Below are 16895 nucleotides of genomic sequence, written 5' to 3' on the forward strand. Positions count from 1 at the left end.
TATTACCTAGACTAGAAAGAATATATTACCAATGTTCGTCCATGGTTACACGCAGTCTTGAACTAACCTGGAGCAGACTTCATAAGCCTTGATAGTCTGTGAGGTTGTCTGCCTGAGCGAGAAGATAGTCCTCTGGAATTAATCCTTCCTCTTCTGATTTCAATCTCTCTAAAAGACCGCTAGCCTTCTTGGATGTGACAGAATATTCGCTGTTACTCCTTATTTTGTCTTGGCCACCATTGTGTATGCACATAATGTTGTTAAGTTCCTCTGTCCAGAATTCTGAAAAGCATAATAAACAGTATTTAGGAGCAAATATCGAAGAGCTGATCTAAAATAGGATCCTAAACATCTATTGGCATAATCCGTATCTGTAGCAGTTGGGCGTTTCAACCTTCAGCAGCCAACCGTGTTGCTGACGGCGCAATGGATGTGTTTGAACACATTGGATGTAGCAAATGAGTGGTGGTAAACTTACACGAACCTCCAAGGTTGTAGAGCGTGTTCTCCCCTCACCCTCAGGAAGCAAACCTTTGTGCCATAAATGCTCTGACCACATCCACTGTCTTCGTTTACCATTGTCCTACCGAACATCATTGGAAGAACCATACTAGTAAAGATCTTCAAACGTTAGTAAGAGTTGCCGAGATCGGGATCTTAAACAAAAGACGAAACGATACCATATTATTGGGATAGAAAGATGTATGTATGGATTTATGAACTAAAGGTTAACTTCAAAATATTGGCATATCGTGAAAGAAGAATAGCGACCTTGCAAAGCCATTTCAAAGGAGTGAAAATTTATTAAAAGATAAATAGGTTCCACTGGGCACTAACATCGTGAGGGATGACACGCGGATCGAAAAAGCTTTAAAAAAGAGAAAAACCGCATGGAAGGTCTCAACCAGGATGGCTCCAGATTGTGGAGAATAATTTGAAGCAGGTAAGCAGCAGATTGTCGCAAAACAAAGCTTAAAAGGAAGATTGCCGGGCACTCTCCTCCATCATGCCAATATCTACATACTTTTACTCTTTACTTATACTTATTTTATACCCTTTTTTTATTATTTTAATATATATTTATTTGTCCCTAAAATCTTCTAACAAAATGGCTGCCTGCCCCTTCTTCACAAATGCTCTACAAATGGAACAACTTTAGATTCAACTGTACAACATGTCATATCACATTTGTGTACAGCCATGTCTTTTCTTGTTATTGACCTATGAAATAATTAGAAATACTTTATCAAATTCGCACATGCGCAGATTTAGAATTTAAAATAATTGAATAATGTAAGGCCAATATAATCTCATATTTAAGATTAAATATTTCTACTGAAACATTTTTTCATTAGGTAATTGTCTTTTTCGCCACCTTTTACTCAAAAGATCTGTGAGCTGCGAAAAATTTACTCTTATAAACAAGGTTATTTTTAAAAAATATTCACTTTATTTTAAGGAAAATTTGGGAATTTTTTTTTTACACAACGTAAGAGGATTAATTGCCAAAGTTGATTTTTTAAAAAGAACGTTTACTTGAGGAGTTTTGATAATTAACTACAGTTTTAATAGTTATAGTAATCCAAGTTATGGACCTACCTCATTTGAAGTATTTACAGCCGCTATGTGCCTCAATCCCAATGTGGTCATTAGAGCGTATGCAGTAGTGAATAATGCCTGCTGAAAATATTGAGATTTCTGTTTTGGTCATTGAACATCTTTGTCGCTCACTTTACTGTTTTATACCTAATTATTAAAATAATGCAACACTGCCTTTTCTAAATAAATACCAAGCTAAAAGGCTCAAGCCAAAAAAATAATTAAAACTAGCTAAGTGGTTAACTTGTTGGTTACCTGTACGGAGATCCCGGGTTCGAAACCCCAGCTACCGACCTTTCTCTTCTAAGCTAAGTGAAGCTAGGAGCTGGGAGCTTCTTACAGCTAACAGGCTTCTTACAATCTGTAAACAGAGAACGCCGTCCGGAGAACGGTAGTACACTGAATAAAGCTCCGTGCGCCAATTAAATTAAATTAAATTAACCAATTAAACATACTGAAAACTCTAAGTGGCTCTTAGTCTCCCCATCCATTAACACAATCCATTAACTCCTATTCGGTACATTATCCTGTGTGGTGCGATGGTGGAACGAGTTGATTCAAACCCCTATTTTTACAGAAAAAAAAGTGATTCCGCCCCGCCCAAAAAAATTAAGGCAAATTAAAATGAAAATAATTAATACTGAAGTTACTTAGATGTTACACTGAAATACATCTTTCAACTAACGAAGCTATTATATAGAAGTTTACTGAAATATTTCAACTTGTAAAATCAATCAACACCAAAATACAAAACCTGGCGAGCCTAAAATATTACTTATGCTTGGAGGATAAAATAAGTTCCAAGATTTTTTAGAAAACTGTCAATAATTCTTAAATAATAATAATAATAATATTCAGGGAAGGGATTAGCTATGAGGTTAGCATACTGGACTCCCACGCGGAGGTCCCGGGTTCGAATCCAGCAGCTGACCCTTAGATTTTCTCTTCCTAGGAGCTTCTTACAGCTCACTGTCCGGTGATGGACAGTGTTGTCTGTAACGAGAGAACACTGTCCGGAGGCCGGCAGTGCACTGAAAAAAGCTCCGAGCGCTAATAACCTCAGCTGTTGATGCGCTGAAAAAAAAAATAATAATAATATTCATTTCTTCTCCTGTACCTGTCCGAAATATAGGACCCCATACGCGGATCTAATAGAAAAGGGGCAATTATCTTTTTATAAAACTCTTCCCCATTTTCCAATCAACACCCCCAACTATCTTGTAAGATTAGAGACAGGTCAAGTTCACATGAAGTATAAGCTCTTTAAAAGAATGGTGAACTGGTGGATCTCCATACTGAATATGCCAGAGGATCACTTACCTAAGATATTGTAAAGTTTTTCCCAAAAAAAAAATAACTTTACTTTCACAACTAATGCCTGCCACTAGTTATTAAATATGTGGGTTTGATTAACTAATAAAACTCGCTAAAGTTGTAAGTAATAACCTGATTTATTAACACGTTAACATTACTCACATTAACATTTACAAGCAACTAACGCTATTCATTACAGTCACCATTTACAACAGTCACAACAGTTTACTGTTACTTACTCACTTCGTAACGCCACAAAACTGTTCCCCGACTGACCACTGGTCCGCACTGCACCGAATTGCACTAGTCTCAGCTGCACTAACACAGCTCTACTCATCAACTGACTAATTGCCCAACTAGCTACCACTGAAGCACTCCGCAACACTGACTCTCCAAGACTAACTCATAAACTTGACTAATAACTATAAACTCTAATAACTCCTTAAAACTTGCTTAAAAACTTAATTGAAACTTAATTGAAAACTTGATTGACACTGACTTGAAAACTAGATTGAAAACTGACTTCTCCAGCTGTGTCGGCCTCCTTTTAACTGCGTGCCTCCCTCCAACTGGGACTGCCCTCCTCCAACTCTCTGAGCATAAGTTTCCACGCCCTCCTGACGTTCATTGGCTGGAGAAAACATACTGCCACCACCACAGCTGTGGGCCGCCTCCTCCCATTCTCTGTCTCTCTCCAACTCCGTCTGTCTCACTCTCACCTGTCAATCACAGGCTGGGAAACACATATGCCACCACCCCAACTGAGGCCTTTCTCTTAGCTGGCTTTTACACAGGTCACTAACTCCTTGAACAATCTAGCCCTTTCCTTTCTAGTTCAATAAAGACCGGCCCTTTTGTCTACACAGTGGTGGCCTGTTACCGGCTTTAGTCGCTTAACCCCTAGAACAATCTAGGCCTTTCTTTTCTGCCACAAGTAGATACCGCCCCTTTTGTTTATGCAGTGGCGGCCTGTTACTGACTTTGGTCGTTCAACCTCTAGAACAATCTAGGCCTTTCTTCTCCGCCCAGGTCAACTTCGTTACAATATGTTAGAATCGCCTTGTTGAACTCGCAGACACATTTAACTTGCCCTTTAATTGGGTGCTGGAGTTAAGAAAATATGTTCCCATTATCGGTTCAGAGGAAATTTGGATTGCCCAAGACCCCTATCTTATCAAAGAAAATTATAATAGTTTAGTGCAAAAATATTTAAACCATTTGATTTCTAAAAACATTGATTCTGCTATTAGTAGTAGTTTCAATATTTTTTACTGGGATATCTGCTCCTTCGGAACCTTCCAAAGTTACCTTAGTAGCAAAATTCATATCAATAAAATTAGAATATTGGCTCAGCTAATGTTGTCTGGGAAACGTCGCGCCCGGGTATATCATAGAAATTTCAATAACTTTTTATGAGGAATCCGAATGCCCTCTTTGCAGGAATAGTTTAATACATACTTTATTATCTTGCCCAATTCTTTCCTCTTTCAGGAACACATATATCGAGAAATACGTAGTCGGACAACGTTCAGAAAGAGAAAATTTTCTGGATCTACTGTCAACTGAGAATGACATTAATAAATTGAATAATATTTATTTCTTTATGACAAAAAGCCAACTTAGAAAATTATTGTTAGACTTTTAATTAATTTACAATTTTTTATTGATAGCCTATTTTTAATTAACCACCTATTTTAATTAATTTATGGGAATAATTTCCTACCCATCTCCGCCTTGTATCCTCTTGAAGCAAGTTAACTCCAGTCTTCCAGTGGTCAAGCTAATGACAAAACTGCAATGCATTTAATTTTTATATTTCACTAGCCTATTTTTGTGTTAATATATGTGTTTCATTGTTAATTTTATATTTATCAGAGCAATTGGAAATTAGGAATAGTAAGTACTTATAATGTGAGTTAAAGAAATATATTTTTGTTATTAACTGGGAAAGCTAACATTTAATGATATACCTTAATAAATTGCGCTACATTTGTAATACTGCATAGGGTTAGTACAGAAACTGGAATCAGTGAACCGATTCCAACACTGGAACTGATTCAAATCCTTCGACTCCACAGGCGGTCTCGTTCTGCCTATCACTACAACATAGCCTTGTTAAGAACTGTTTATTCTTAAGTACAATTCTGACCTGAGTTTTCTTAGTAGGGTGGGGGTACAAAAGGGTTATGGTATGGAATATGTACATACCCCTTTTTTTAAGTCAGCATATAAAAAAAATATTGGCAACTTTTACAACCTGACTAATCAACATAGAATTAATCTTTAAATTACTACATTAATATATAAAATTAAATTAAACATTTTCAGAAATTATTTAAATACTTATTACATTAAAAACATAATTAAAAGTTTGGAAAAAAATTCATTAAAAAACTATCATTACTACACAATTCTTGCCTTATCATTTCTTCTTGAGCTGCACTTTCTTCTTCGTAGATTTTATATAATTTGGAAATAAAAAAAAAAATTTCTGTCTTTAATCTTCGAGAATTTGATATTTCTTCGTATAGCGATGACGACCTCAACCAATGCCATATAAATTGAAACTAGAGGTAACGTATTAAACAAAAAAAAAGGTGTAAAAATCAATCACCAAAATTTCTTATTTTATTCAATATTAAAACCTTTTATTCAATATTAAAAGCTTCTTAAAACCACGAATCTAGGATATTTTGTTTTGTTTTATCGTTGTTATTATATGGTTTAAATAAGACCTAAGGGCTGCAAGTTTAAAACATTGTGTAACAACATTTAATTTATAATTTTAATAAAACATTTAAATTAAAAAACTTATCTTAAAAGCAGAATATTTTCGTTAATAACTCATTATGCTGTAAGTCGGCGGTACCATAATCTGTATAAGAAATTAACTTATTCGTTTGAATCTCATTAAAACTGTCCGGTAGGACAGTTGTATAAGGGTTGATCATCAAAAACTGCACGAAAAAGCGTTAGGTTTAAAAACACCCAACTTTGACAATTTTTTTCTCTTTTTCTATAAAAGATAAAATTCCCAAATTTTCTTTAAAATATAGGGCAAATCCTCCTTTATGACTGTAATTTTTTTGCAACAACCTAGATTTGATAGATATTGAGAAAAAAGATGCTCAAAATGAGCAAAAACGGCATTAAAACTGTCCGGTAGGACAGTTGTATAAGGGTTGACCATCAAAAACTGCACGAAAAAGCGTAACGTTGAAAAACACCCAACTTTGACAATTTTTTTCTCTTTTTCTATAAAAGATAAAATTCCCAAATTTTCTTTAAATCTTACTCCAAACCCTCCTTCATAACTGTAATTTTTTTGCAACCACCCAGATCTAATAGGTTTCGAGAAAAAAGTTGCCGAAAATGAGCAAAAACCGCTTTTTCAAAAAATGTTCTTGTTCTTGTTCTTCTTCTTCTTCTTGTTGTTACCTTTTTTGTAAACAACGTAGCGCCTAAACGCGTGAACCGATTTTCATGAATGAGGTGTCATTCGATTCGGAATTTTATGTAGATGTGCCTTTTGGGGGTCTCGACCCTGTACATCGTATGGGAGAGGAGTTAGCCCCCTTTATGTAAGGCCCCCTCCAAAATTATTACTACTAATTACTCTGTAAATCTTGGCCCGATTTTGATAAAATTTGGTAGGATGATAGGGTTAGGGCTCCCCTACGTAACATTAAAGCGGCGATCAGCTCTTACACTTGTTAAGGGGAAGTATAGGAATTGTTTCAAATTATCGACACGTGAACCGATTTTCATGAATGAAATGTCATTCGAATCGAAATTTTGTACAGATTTGCACTTTAAAAGTCTCGACGCCGTGCCTCATAAGGAGGGGAGTTTGCCCCACCCAAATAAGGCCCTTTCTAAAACTATTATTACCAATATTTCTATAACGCTTAGTCCGATTTTGATAAAATTCAGCTCGAATAAGTGGTTAAAGCTCCTCTACATTGCTGATGCTCTTGCACCTACTAAGAGGAAGTACTGCAATCGTTTAAATTATCAATGAGTGAACCGATTTAAATCAATGAATTGTCGTTCGATTAAAAAATCTTTGCCTCTTTGCCTAGAAGTTCTGCAATCGCAGTTTATTTTTCTTACTCCTCTTAAAAGGAAGTAATGAAATCGCAGTTTAATTTTGCTATTCACGCACAAATACCTTCCTATGTTATTCAAAACGCTTTTTCAAGAAAAGTTGTTACTGAGGATGGTTTGGGGGACCTTAACGATAATCATTCTTTAAAAAGATCTCTCTAGTGGTAGTTACGGTTCCGACTTACCATCTTATCAGGTTATAATGATAGAATTGCTTATTCCAAATTTAAAAAATCTGTAAAGCAGATATGTAACTTTGTAAAATAGACAAAAAGAAAAATCTATCCAAAAGGTACAAAAATCTCTTTAACAAAAACTTACAGTTTAAAATGTTAAGTATAAGGGTTGATTAAACGCCAAAAGGTACACAAATCAGCAAGCACTCAAAATTTCATTAATTCTTCATTAATATTTAAGTAATTTTACTGCATTAATATTCATTAATATTTTTTAGAATTTATTAGATGTCACAGACCCTTATGCTGGCCACTTCATTTATAATATTTTTTTGTTATAATTATGATAAATCACACATATGTACATGCATGTTAAAGTAGAAAAAGACAAAGTTAGAGTAGGCTACTGTCTTGAATTCGTCTTACCGAAATATTCGAGAGCACAAATAACACACAGTTATAACAAGTAGATTATTCAACAACAATTATTGATTTCTCTATTTTAATTTAATTTTACTTATAGTAAAATACTGGAATAATTAGCTGTCCTAAAAATATACATATCTTATTTACTTTATTTTACATATTACATTTTTTTTTATAAAAAAAAGTTTTGAATTTTTTAGCCTCATAATTTTTTTTTATTTTTTATAACGTTTTTCTTTTTAACCTGTATTTAATAGTTTGATTATTATAAATAACTAGATATTACAGTCAATCTACAGTGCTACTTGAACAAATATTTTGTAGACGAAAATGGCCAGCATAAGGGTCTGTGACATCTAATAAATTCTAAAAAATATTAATGAATATTAATGCAGTAAAATTACTTAAATATTAATGAAGAATTAATGAAATTTTGAGTGCTTGCTGATTTGTGTACCTTTTGGCGTTTAATCAACCCTTATACTTAACATTTTAAACTGTAAGTTTTTGTTAAAGAGATTTTCAAAAAATGTTCTTGTTCTTCTTCTTCTTGTTGTTGTTGTTACCTTTTTTGTAAACAACGTAGCGCCTAAACGCGTGAACCGATTTTCATGAATGAGATGTCATTCGATTCGGAATTTTATGTAGATGTGCCTTTTGGGGGTCGCGACGCTGTACATGGAATGGGAGAGGAGTTAGCCCCTTTTATGTAAGGCCCCCTCCAAAATTATTATCATTAATTACTCTGTAAATCTTAGCCCGATTTTGATAAAATTTGGTAGGATGACAGGGTTAGGGCTCCCCTACGTAACATTAAAGCGACGATCTGCTCTTACACTTGTTAAGGGGAAGTATAGCAATCGTTTCAAATTATCGAAACGTAAACCGATTTTCATGAATAAAGTGTCATTCGAATCGAAATTTTGTACAGATTTGCACTTAAAAGTCTCGACGCTGTGCCTCATAAGGAGGGGAGTTTGCCCCACCCAAGTAAGGCCCTTTCTAAAACTATTATTACCAATATTTCTATAACGGTTAGTCCGATTTTGATAAAATTTAGTAAGAAGAAGTGGTTAAAGCTCCTCTACGTGGCTGTGAAGTGCCATCATGCTCTTACACCTACTAAGAGGAAGTATTGCAATCGTTAAAATTTTCAATGAGTGAACCGATTTTCATCAATGAATTGTAGTTCGATTCAAAATCTTTGCCTCTTTGCCTTTTAGGGAGAAGTACTGTAATCGCAGTTTATTTTTCTTACTCCTCTTAAAGGGAAGTACTGAAATCGCAGTTTAATTTTGCTATTTACGTACAAATTACCTTCCTATTTTATTCAAAACGCTTTCTCAAAAAAATTGTTATTGAGGATGGTTTGGGGACCGCAACTATAATCATTCTTTAAAAAGATCTGTCCAGTGGTAGTAACTCCGACTTAACACCTTTTCAGGTTATAATGATAAAATTAAATTTATTATTCCCAATTTTAATAAAATCTGAAAAGCAGATATGTAACTTTGCAAAACATACAAAAAAGAAAATCTATCCAAAAGGTACAAAAATCTCTTTAACAAAAACTTACAGTTTAAAATGTTAAGTATAAGGGTTGATTAAACGCCAAAAGGTACACAAATCAGCTAGTACCCAACATTTCATTGATATTATTTTAAGTAATTTTACTACATTAATTTTCATTAATATTTTTTTGAATTTATTAGATGTTTCACAGACCCTTATGCTGGCCAGTTCATTCATTTTCTTTTTCTTTTCTTTTATGATTTAAGTCGCGTCAACATCAAGGTTAATGGCAGTAGATAGGATTTGCCGATTCTGGCACACCTAAAATACAAAATGGCGGCCATCCCCTCCCCTCCCACCCCCCTCCCTTACCCCTACCCCCACCCCTCCTTATTGACCAATCATCGATTTCGACGAGGGTTTAAGCCACGCCCCCTACCCCCACCCCTACCCTTTTTGACCAATCATCGAACTCGACGAGGGTTTTAGGCCACGCCCCTTCCCCCACTCCACCCTTTTAATCGACCAATCAGCGAATTCGATAACACCCCTTTTACCCCCACTCCTACCCCCACCCTTCTTAATAGACCAATCAGCGTATTCGACGACATCCCTTTACCCCCACCCAAGCCCTACTCCTATCACATGACACCTACCTTTACCCCCACCACCTCTAGGTCGTCGTATTCGTTGGCCTCCTAAGCTCCTCCTACAAGATGGCGTCTCTTCCAACAGCTGTAGTACACAAGATGGCGGACCTCGTACCAGCTGATGACCACAAGATGGCGGACCTCATACCTCCACCCCCCTCGCCCACTGATAGACAGGAGGGGGATTTTTTTTTTTTAATTATTTTTACTTACCTGGGATTCGATCCTACAACCTTCGTACTGGTAGACACGTCATCTGCACCAGTCGGCCACAGTGGTAGTCTCGCTTACTCTAGTTTTGAATGTTCTCTTATGTTTTAACTAGGAATTATTTTTTTAAAAAAATCTAACCCCCCTCACCAATAATTTTTTTTTAAATTTAAATTACCCCCCACTATCACAAAAATATTGAAAAATAAAAATGGATAACCTCACATTAGGTAATAGAAAAATTATTTACTTACCCCCTCCACCTGGACTGCTTCCGCTGCTGATGACGCGACCTACACTCACTGAAAACTAAACCCGAACTGACACTTGGACTGCGATACTAGCATTAACCCCCCACCACAATTACGTCACACTCTAACTAGCCAATAGAATTGCATCTTTTTTTCCAAATGATTACCTCTCTGGACAGGTCTCTGTAGCAAGCCACCCCCTTTCCCTTCCACATCTTGTATCATACCTGTTAATTTATATATATGCCAACATAGCTGAACATGCTCCAACAAGTCTGGACATGTAGCCAGCTGCCTCTTTCGCTTTAACCGTTTTATTATTTCCGTTTACCAACTATACAAACCTGTATGAACATATCGTTATAGTCTCAATAGGATGACACGTATGATTAGCTGAACATGCTCCAACAAGTCTGGACATGTAGCCAGCTGCCTCTTTCGCTTTAACCGTTTTTTAGTTAGCCAATAGAATTGCGTGCTTGTCTTCCCTCTCTCTCTTGCAAGTGTCTCTCTCTCTATAAGGTGAATCATACCTCCCACCTTTGATGCAGGACTCAACCTGTCCGTTAACTTCATATATGTTTCTTAGAAAAAACAATATTTTTAAAACTGAACTTTGCCCTTATTAGCTTTTATTGCTTTATAAATAATAAAACTTTGAATGTTTTGGAGACATAAAAACTTACTTTTTAAAAAAATGTTAACACGCTTGCACAACATGTTTGAACAGGCAAGTAAAAATAATGATGACTCATACCATTGTCATATCCTCAACGAGCACAAACATGCTCCAACAAGTCTGGACATGTAGCCAGCTGCCTCTTTCGCTTTAACCGTTTTTTTTTTGTTATTATGAAGTTAAAAGTAAATTGAACTTTGAACTTATTAATAAAATATAAATAAGTTTTAATTAACTTTTCTTTATTTATAAGTGTATAAAGTAAAAATAAGAATGAACAAACATTAATTAAAACATTTTATTTTTATTTAACGGAAGTATACAAGTAAAATAATAACATTTATTTCACAGTATAAATTTTATTTAAATTCTATGTCATATCTTCCATTATTAAAGCCTTTGTACATTATTAACAGTTTTTTCTTTGATTGTTGGTAATCTTCCACCATTTCATCAGTTATCACTGCCGCAAATCTGCGTGGAAGGAAGATCCTCGTTGGGTAGTCCATTGTCGGGCCAATATAATGTAAATGGGCAACGATAACATCTCCAAATTTAGTGTTGATTCTTTCGAATTGCTTCACTTCGTATGAGTATCCGGTTTTTAGATCTGATAATTTGCCAATGCCCGCAGACCTTGTATTCACATCATTCAAAAAGCTTGCCAACTTAGACATCTGAAAGAAGAATATTATATGAAAGTATCACATCATGATCAATATATTGTTTCAATAAAAAAAGTATTATTACTTACCTTTGAAGTATGAAGTTAACCTCTCGAGCTGTGGGCAACGAATGACGAATTACCTTACAAGCTTCACTACTCTACCGTTACGGATGTCCCCCCCCCCACTCTATGACGTCACTTATAGTTAGCCAATAGAATTGCGCGCTTGTCTTCCCTCTCTCTCTCTTGCAAGTGTCTCTCTCTCTATAAGGTGAATCATACCTCCCACCTTTGATGCAGGACTCAACCTGTCCGTTAACTTCATATATGTTTCTTAGATAAAACAATATTTTTGAAACTGAACTTTGCCCTTATTAGCTTTTATTGCTTTATAAATAATAAAACTTTGAATGTTTTGGAGACTTAAAAACTTACTTTTTAAAAAATGTTAACACGCTTGCACAACATGTTTGAACAGGCAAGGAAAAATAATGATGACTCATACCATTGTCATATCCTCAACGTGCACAAGCTGCAGCTTAGTGTTTTCTTTTTTTTTTTTAACTAAATAATTTTTGGATATGCGCCCCTCTTAGTTCGGCTTCCGCCTTAAGCTTCCTCACCACGTCAAGGTGGAGGTCATCGAGGAAGTTTTTATTTTTTTTTTACTTTTTTTTATTTTTTTTAATAATTTTATAATAATAAAAGGAATACTTGAAAAATAAAGCAATAATTTAATTTAATACATTTATTGAAATAAAACTTTAAAAGATACATATACCTCAGAAAAATATATAAAAACTTAAAAATCAACTTCAAATACAAATAAAATATTTAACTTCTAATTAGTACATTAAAGTGAAATAAATAAGAAATGTTTTGCTATCGAATCAGTTTATTTTAATGGTTGTTGGAATTTTAGCTGCCTTGCATCAATCGCATTCATACATTGTACAGAATCTGCACAAATCCATTCATGGTTTACGGGGATTTTACACCCCGCCAGTGACCAACATTCAGGTTTGTGTGCAACTCAATGCATTCGCCAGTGACCACATTCGTTCTTCAAGGCAAAAATATTTCCGTCTCATTCCAACCAAATTTACTGTTGAGCCAGCAATTGATGGCTTTAATTCGATATTGCGTACATTTCTCTTTACAAGTATTGTGCATAATACAATGATTTCCTGCTGTTTCTAATGAATCAAGTTTTGGACAGTCATAATCTTCTAAATTAATTACACAACAACTGTACAGATTTTGTAAAAGAAATCTTTTCTTTTCATAACCCTTAACAAACACAAATTTATAATTACAATCAATAAACTTGAAAATATCTCTAATCATTTCATATTCAATATCCCCGTCATTCCACTTAATTTTATGATAATAATTTTCTAACCAATAATTGGTTCTTCTACTTTTTTCACATTGTTTATGTTGGACAGGTGGCTTGAATATCCAGTGTCTGACTGATTGAAAATTATAGTCTAATAGAGAAAGCTCTTTAACAATATAACCTCCTACACTGTCTACAAAGCACTGGAAGTCAGCTATCAGCACGCCTGTCTGAGCCATACTGAACACTGAACTAGCTCTTCAAGCCTTCTTATACCATACGACGTACAATACCTGTCAAAGGATTATATTCTACCACCCTGTCGTGAATAATAAGGCAATAAGCAGTGGTGTTGGGCGGGAACATTTCTTTTGATTCAAATTCCAATCTAACATCTACCGGGCCACATTTAATAGATTCGCACTGTTTAGAACAATCTATTAAGGGTGTTTTCTCTTTAAAATTTTGTAAAGAACTTAGAGGATACATTTGTTCTCCATAATATGACATTTGAAAGGAAGCATACATATGATATAGAATGGCAAAACGGTTAGAGGAAAAATCTACATTCAAATCGCCGTATGGGAAAGCTTTACAATTAAGATAAAGTTTTACATTTGAAATAGAACAGTGGTCAAAGTGACTAGCGTTGCTTTCCACATTATTAGCACGTCCGGTTTGAAAAGCTAGAATGATATATCGGGGCTTTTCCATTTGACTAGATGTCTTTACTGACCAGATTTGCCTCTGAGTGGCCGGCAACAAAGGGTAATCATAGAGTTCCCAACTTCTAAAACTTAGAGCAAATACCTTAGCAGATTTAAGATGACGCATAAGAGCCAATCTCTGATGTTCGTTGACTGTTACATAGGGCAGCATCCAGCAAAGCTTCACCATTTCAATTTTACACCTCTCCACCGCTTGTTCTTCATTCAATCTGTTGAATTTATAGGCATTTCCATCTTGTCTGCTTCTAACAAGTATCAATTCTTGTTTAACATTAATCACAATTTTCTGATAATCTTCACAAAATCCCAGTAGCGATGACAGCGGAATGCATAAATTAAAACATCCTTCTGCTGAAGTGATGTTGAGAGCATCGCTTTGAGGATAGCACCAGCCCCAGTTTGTAATATACTGACAGCCTGCCTTAAGCGAAGCCAACCCTTTAAGTGTACAAGCTATTCCTGGGTTTTTTACTCGATCTATTTCAACTCCACTTAGTTCGTATCTTATTTCATCAAATAGAAATGCAAAAGCATTATTGGCCAATTTGGATGAAACAGGAACTGCAGAGCCGTCTTCCTTTAAAAACTTGCCTTCCAAGTAGAGCAAACTTTGACTGGGTAGCGTATATAGATCTTGATGTTGTACACTAATGCATATTTCATCGCCTGGCAGTAGTTTTGAAGAAGCATATGGGTGATGGGAATGCAATTCTATGCACTCGATTGAATTGTCAAACTGACATTTCTCTTCCAAATCTAACACTTCCATGATGATGATAGAACGTAGTAACCTGCAGCCTGAAGAAATCGAATACTGCTGTTGGTCAGCGATGTTCGCTCGGCAACTGTTCTCACTGGAATGAGAGCAACTGTCCTTTTATCGCCTCTTCTAAAGTCTAACCCCATCTCCGTCTAGTGATCAAATGGCCAACTTCAGTTGTGAGCCTCTCTTTTATAAGACATCCAGCAGGAAGAGTAGACAAAGCTGACCGCAGTTGTTAGTGCCAACTTTCTGATACTGCTTCCGGTTCCATGAAATTCGACTTCCCTTTACATATCGGACAAATTCAGCAGGGGGATTGGCACCACTGCTATCGAAGAATTGAACATATTCTCCTCTCTTCTTATAACAAACCCAGTGAGTACCACTGCCAACACTGCTATCCAAATTAAAAATGGCTCGTTCATTTTTCCATGGTTTCTTTGGAAATTCATCAATCATGAATACTCCTCTGAAATGAGGAATTTTATTTGATTTCGCCAACTTAATTAGATCAAAATTACTTAGCCGCAGGCGAGGTAGCGTATCCAGCATTCGTTTAGCTTTTCCACTCAATTTTGAAGATTTGCCACCCATCCGTCTAGGAGTGGGGATGATCCTTTTCTTTTTCTTCTTATCTTTAGCACGTCTCATGATAAACTAAATCGTTGTTACTTTTTTCTGGCTTTATATATGAACATTTTTAACATTCTCCCAACTGTTGTGTGAATTATCTAAGCCCAACCATTTCACCAAAATTCTATCACCTTTCCGTTTAATAACCTTCTCCACTAGGTAACTGTCGGGATGTTTGGCCAGCTGCAGTTCTTCTTGATAGAAACCTCCAGCAATCATTTGCCCCTTATAATCTTTCAGATGATAGGTGACCGGTATGGTATTTTTCACTTCAGCAACTTTAAATATTTCTGTAGACCATGAAGGGCAGTAGCCTTTAGCAAATTGCGCTTTATATTTGGATATGCGTACATGATCACCAGCTTTGAACTTGGGAATGCTGGTATTTTTCAAAGTTTTCTTCGCATATACTTCACGTAACAGCTGTTCTTCTATTTCTCTTCCCCGTACTGAAGCCGGCGTCATTTTGATAGTTCTGTGTTTAGTGTTATTATATTTGTTCAATAGCGATTTAATGCCGGTTAGCCATTCGTACGATCCTTGGAGACTAAATTTTTTCCACATTGCCGCTTTCAGAGTACGATTGAATCTCTCCACTATTGAAGCTTTTAAGTTACTATAGGTAGAGTAGTGATTTATACCGTTCACGTTCATCAGCTTGCCAAATATCTTGTTGTAAAACTCTTTTCCATTATCCGTTTGCAAATTGTTTGGCTTCCGATCGGCTAATACGTTCTCGAATGCTTGACTCACTTCCAGGGCTGACTTATTCTTCAGAGGGATCGCCCATGCATATTTGGAGAAACAATCAATCACGGTCAACAGATATTTATGACCTTTATTGAATCTAGCGTAGGGTATTAGTTCCACCAGGTCGGCTTGCCATAGGTCATCTAAGCCCTTTAGAAGAACTGCTCTTCTCTTGAACACTCTTCTTGCTGGTCTATGCAACTCGTTTACAATCTGTTCCTTAACAGAGGCCATGATGAAATGAAGCTTGCTCATGACCACACTACGCTATTATACCTCCATCTCTCAGCTGGGCTTCAATACTTTTTATTTCCGCGCTGGCATTGTTGGTGCCAAGTAACCTTCTTAATCGATCTACAAGCATGTTAGGATCTACATATCCGGCACCTCTTTTTGTTGAAAACAATTTTGAAATCACATTCTTGTATTTCATGTTTGTGTTCAGAACTTTAATTGGTCCGGAAGGGCTGTGCCCTTCTCTATGAGCGTTCGTCTGTTGCAGTATGCTCTTGTAATTGATATAATCCGTCTTTTTCACCATAGACAAGTTTGGATTTGTCAAGAATAATAACTCGAAAAGACCTGGCGTGCCGAAATAGGTATTATCACCAACGGATAGAATATCTTTGCTGATGGAGACCACTGAGTCACCAATACTAAATCTCCGGCCGTCATAAACTACACCATATATCATATCCAAGTCCTTGGTCTCATTTTTAATAAATTTTTTGATATATTTTGAGGACATTTCTCCAACTTCCTTCAAATATTTTGCTGAAATTTCCTTCCCTTCGGGAGTTTGTGCTTGTTCTCGTACCTCTTGAAGCGGGCTGGTTGCTTCAGCAGAAGCAGAAGAAGATAACTTTAGAACTTCCGGTCGCTTTGGGGTTGAAAGTTCTTCATGCCATGTTTTTGTAAATCTTGACGGCGGTGTTGTAGCCGATTCCAGCCTCAGAAATTTTAGTCTCTTTGGAGGTGGAAGGGGTGTTTCACAAGTAGCTACTTCCGGTTTAGGAGATTCTTTTAATTCAAGTGGTGGCTTTTCCTGCTTTTCCACCAATGCTTTCAATGGACTCAATAAAGGTTGATAT

General features: G+C 36.0%; 1 protein-coding gene across 13 annotated transcripts in view; it reads right to left on the minus strand.

The window, feature by feature from the left end:
- The window catches only part of LOC141449342 (H(+)/Cl(-) exchange transporter 7-like), a 131088-nt gene that overhangs the window by 5583 nt on the left and 108610 nt on the right, over positions 1-16895 (minus strand). For 4 of the 13 annotated variants that reach the window (XM_074118693.1, XM_074118691.1, XM_074118692.1 and 1 more), the window contains one exon: positions 4888-5480. In XM_074118693.1, the coding sequence (XP_073974794.1) occupies positions 5277-5480 (204 nt within the window). In that variant the 3' untranslated portion in view covers positions 4888-5276. Of the gene's footprint in view, positions 1-67; positions 283-478; positions 657-1599; positions 1681-1854; positions 1961-4807; positions 5481-16895 lie in introns of those variants that run through there. The other 9 variants (XR_012455467.1, XR_012455465.1, XM_074118688.1 and 6 more) reach the window with 6 other exon arrangements.

Source organism: Rhodnius prolixus, unplaced genomic scaffold (assembly GCF_049639745.1).
Source record: "Rhodnius prolixus isolate KJV_2025 unplaced genomic scaffold, Rpr scaffold_2, whole genome shotgun sequence".
Classification (NCBI taxonomy): domain Eukaryota; kingdom Metazoa; phylum Arthropoda; class Insecta; order Hemiptera; family Reduviidae; genus Rhodnius; species Rhodnius prolixus.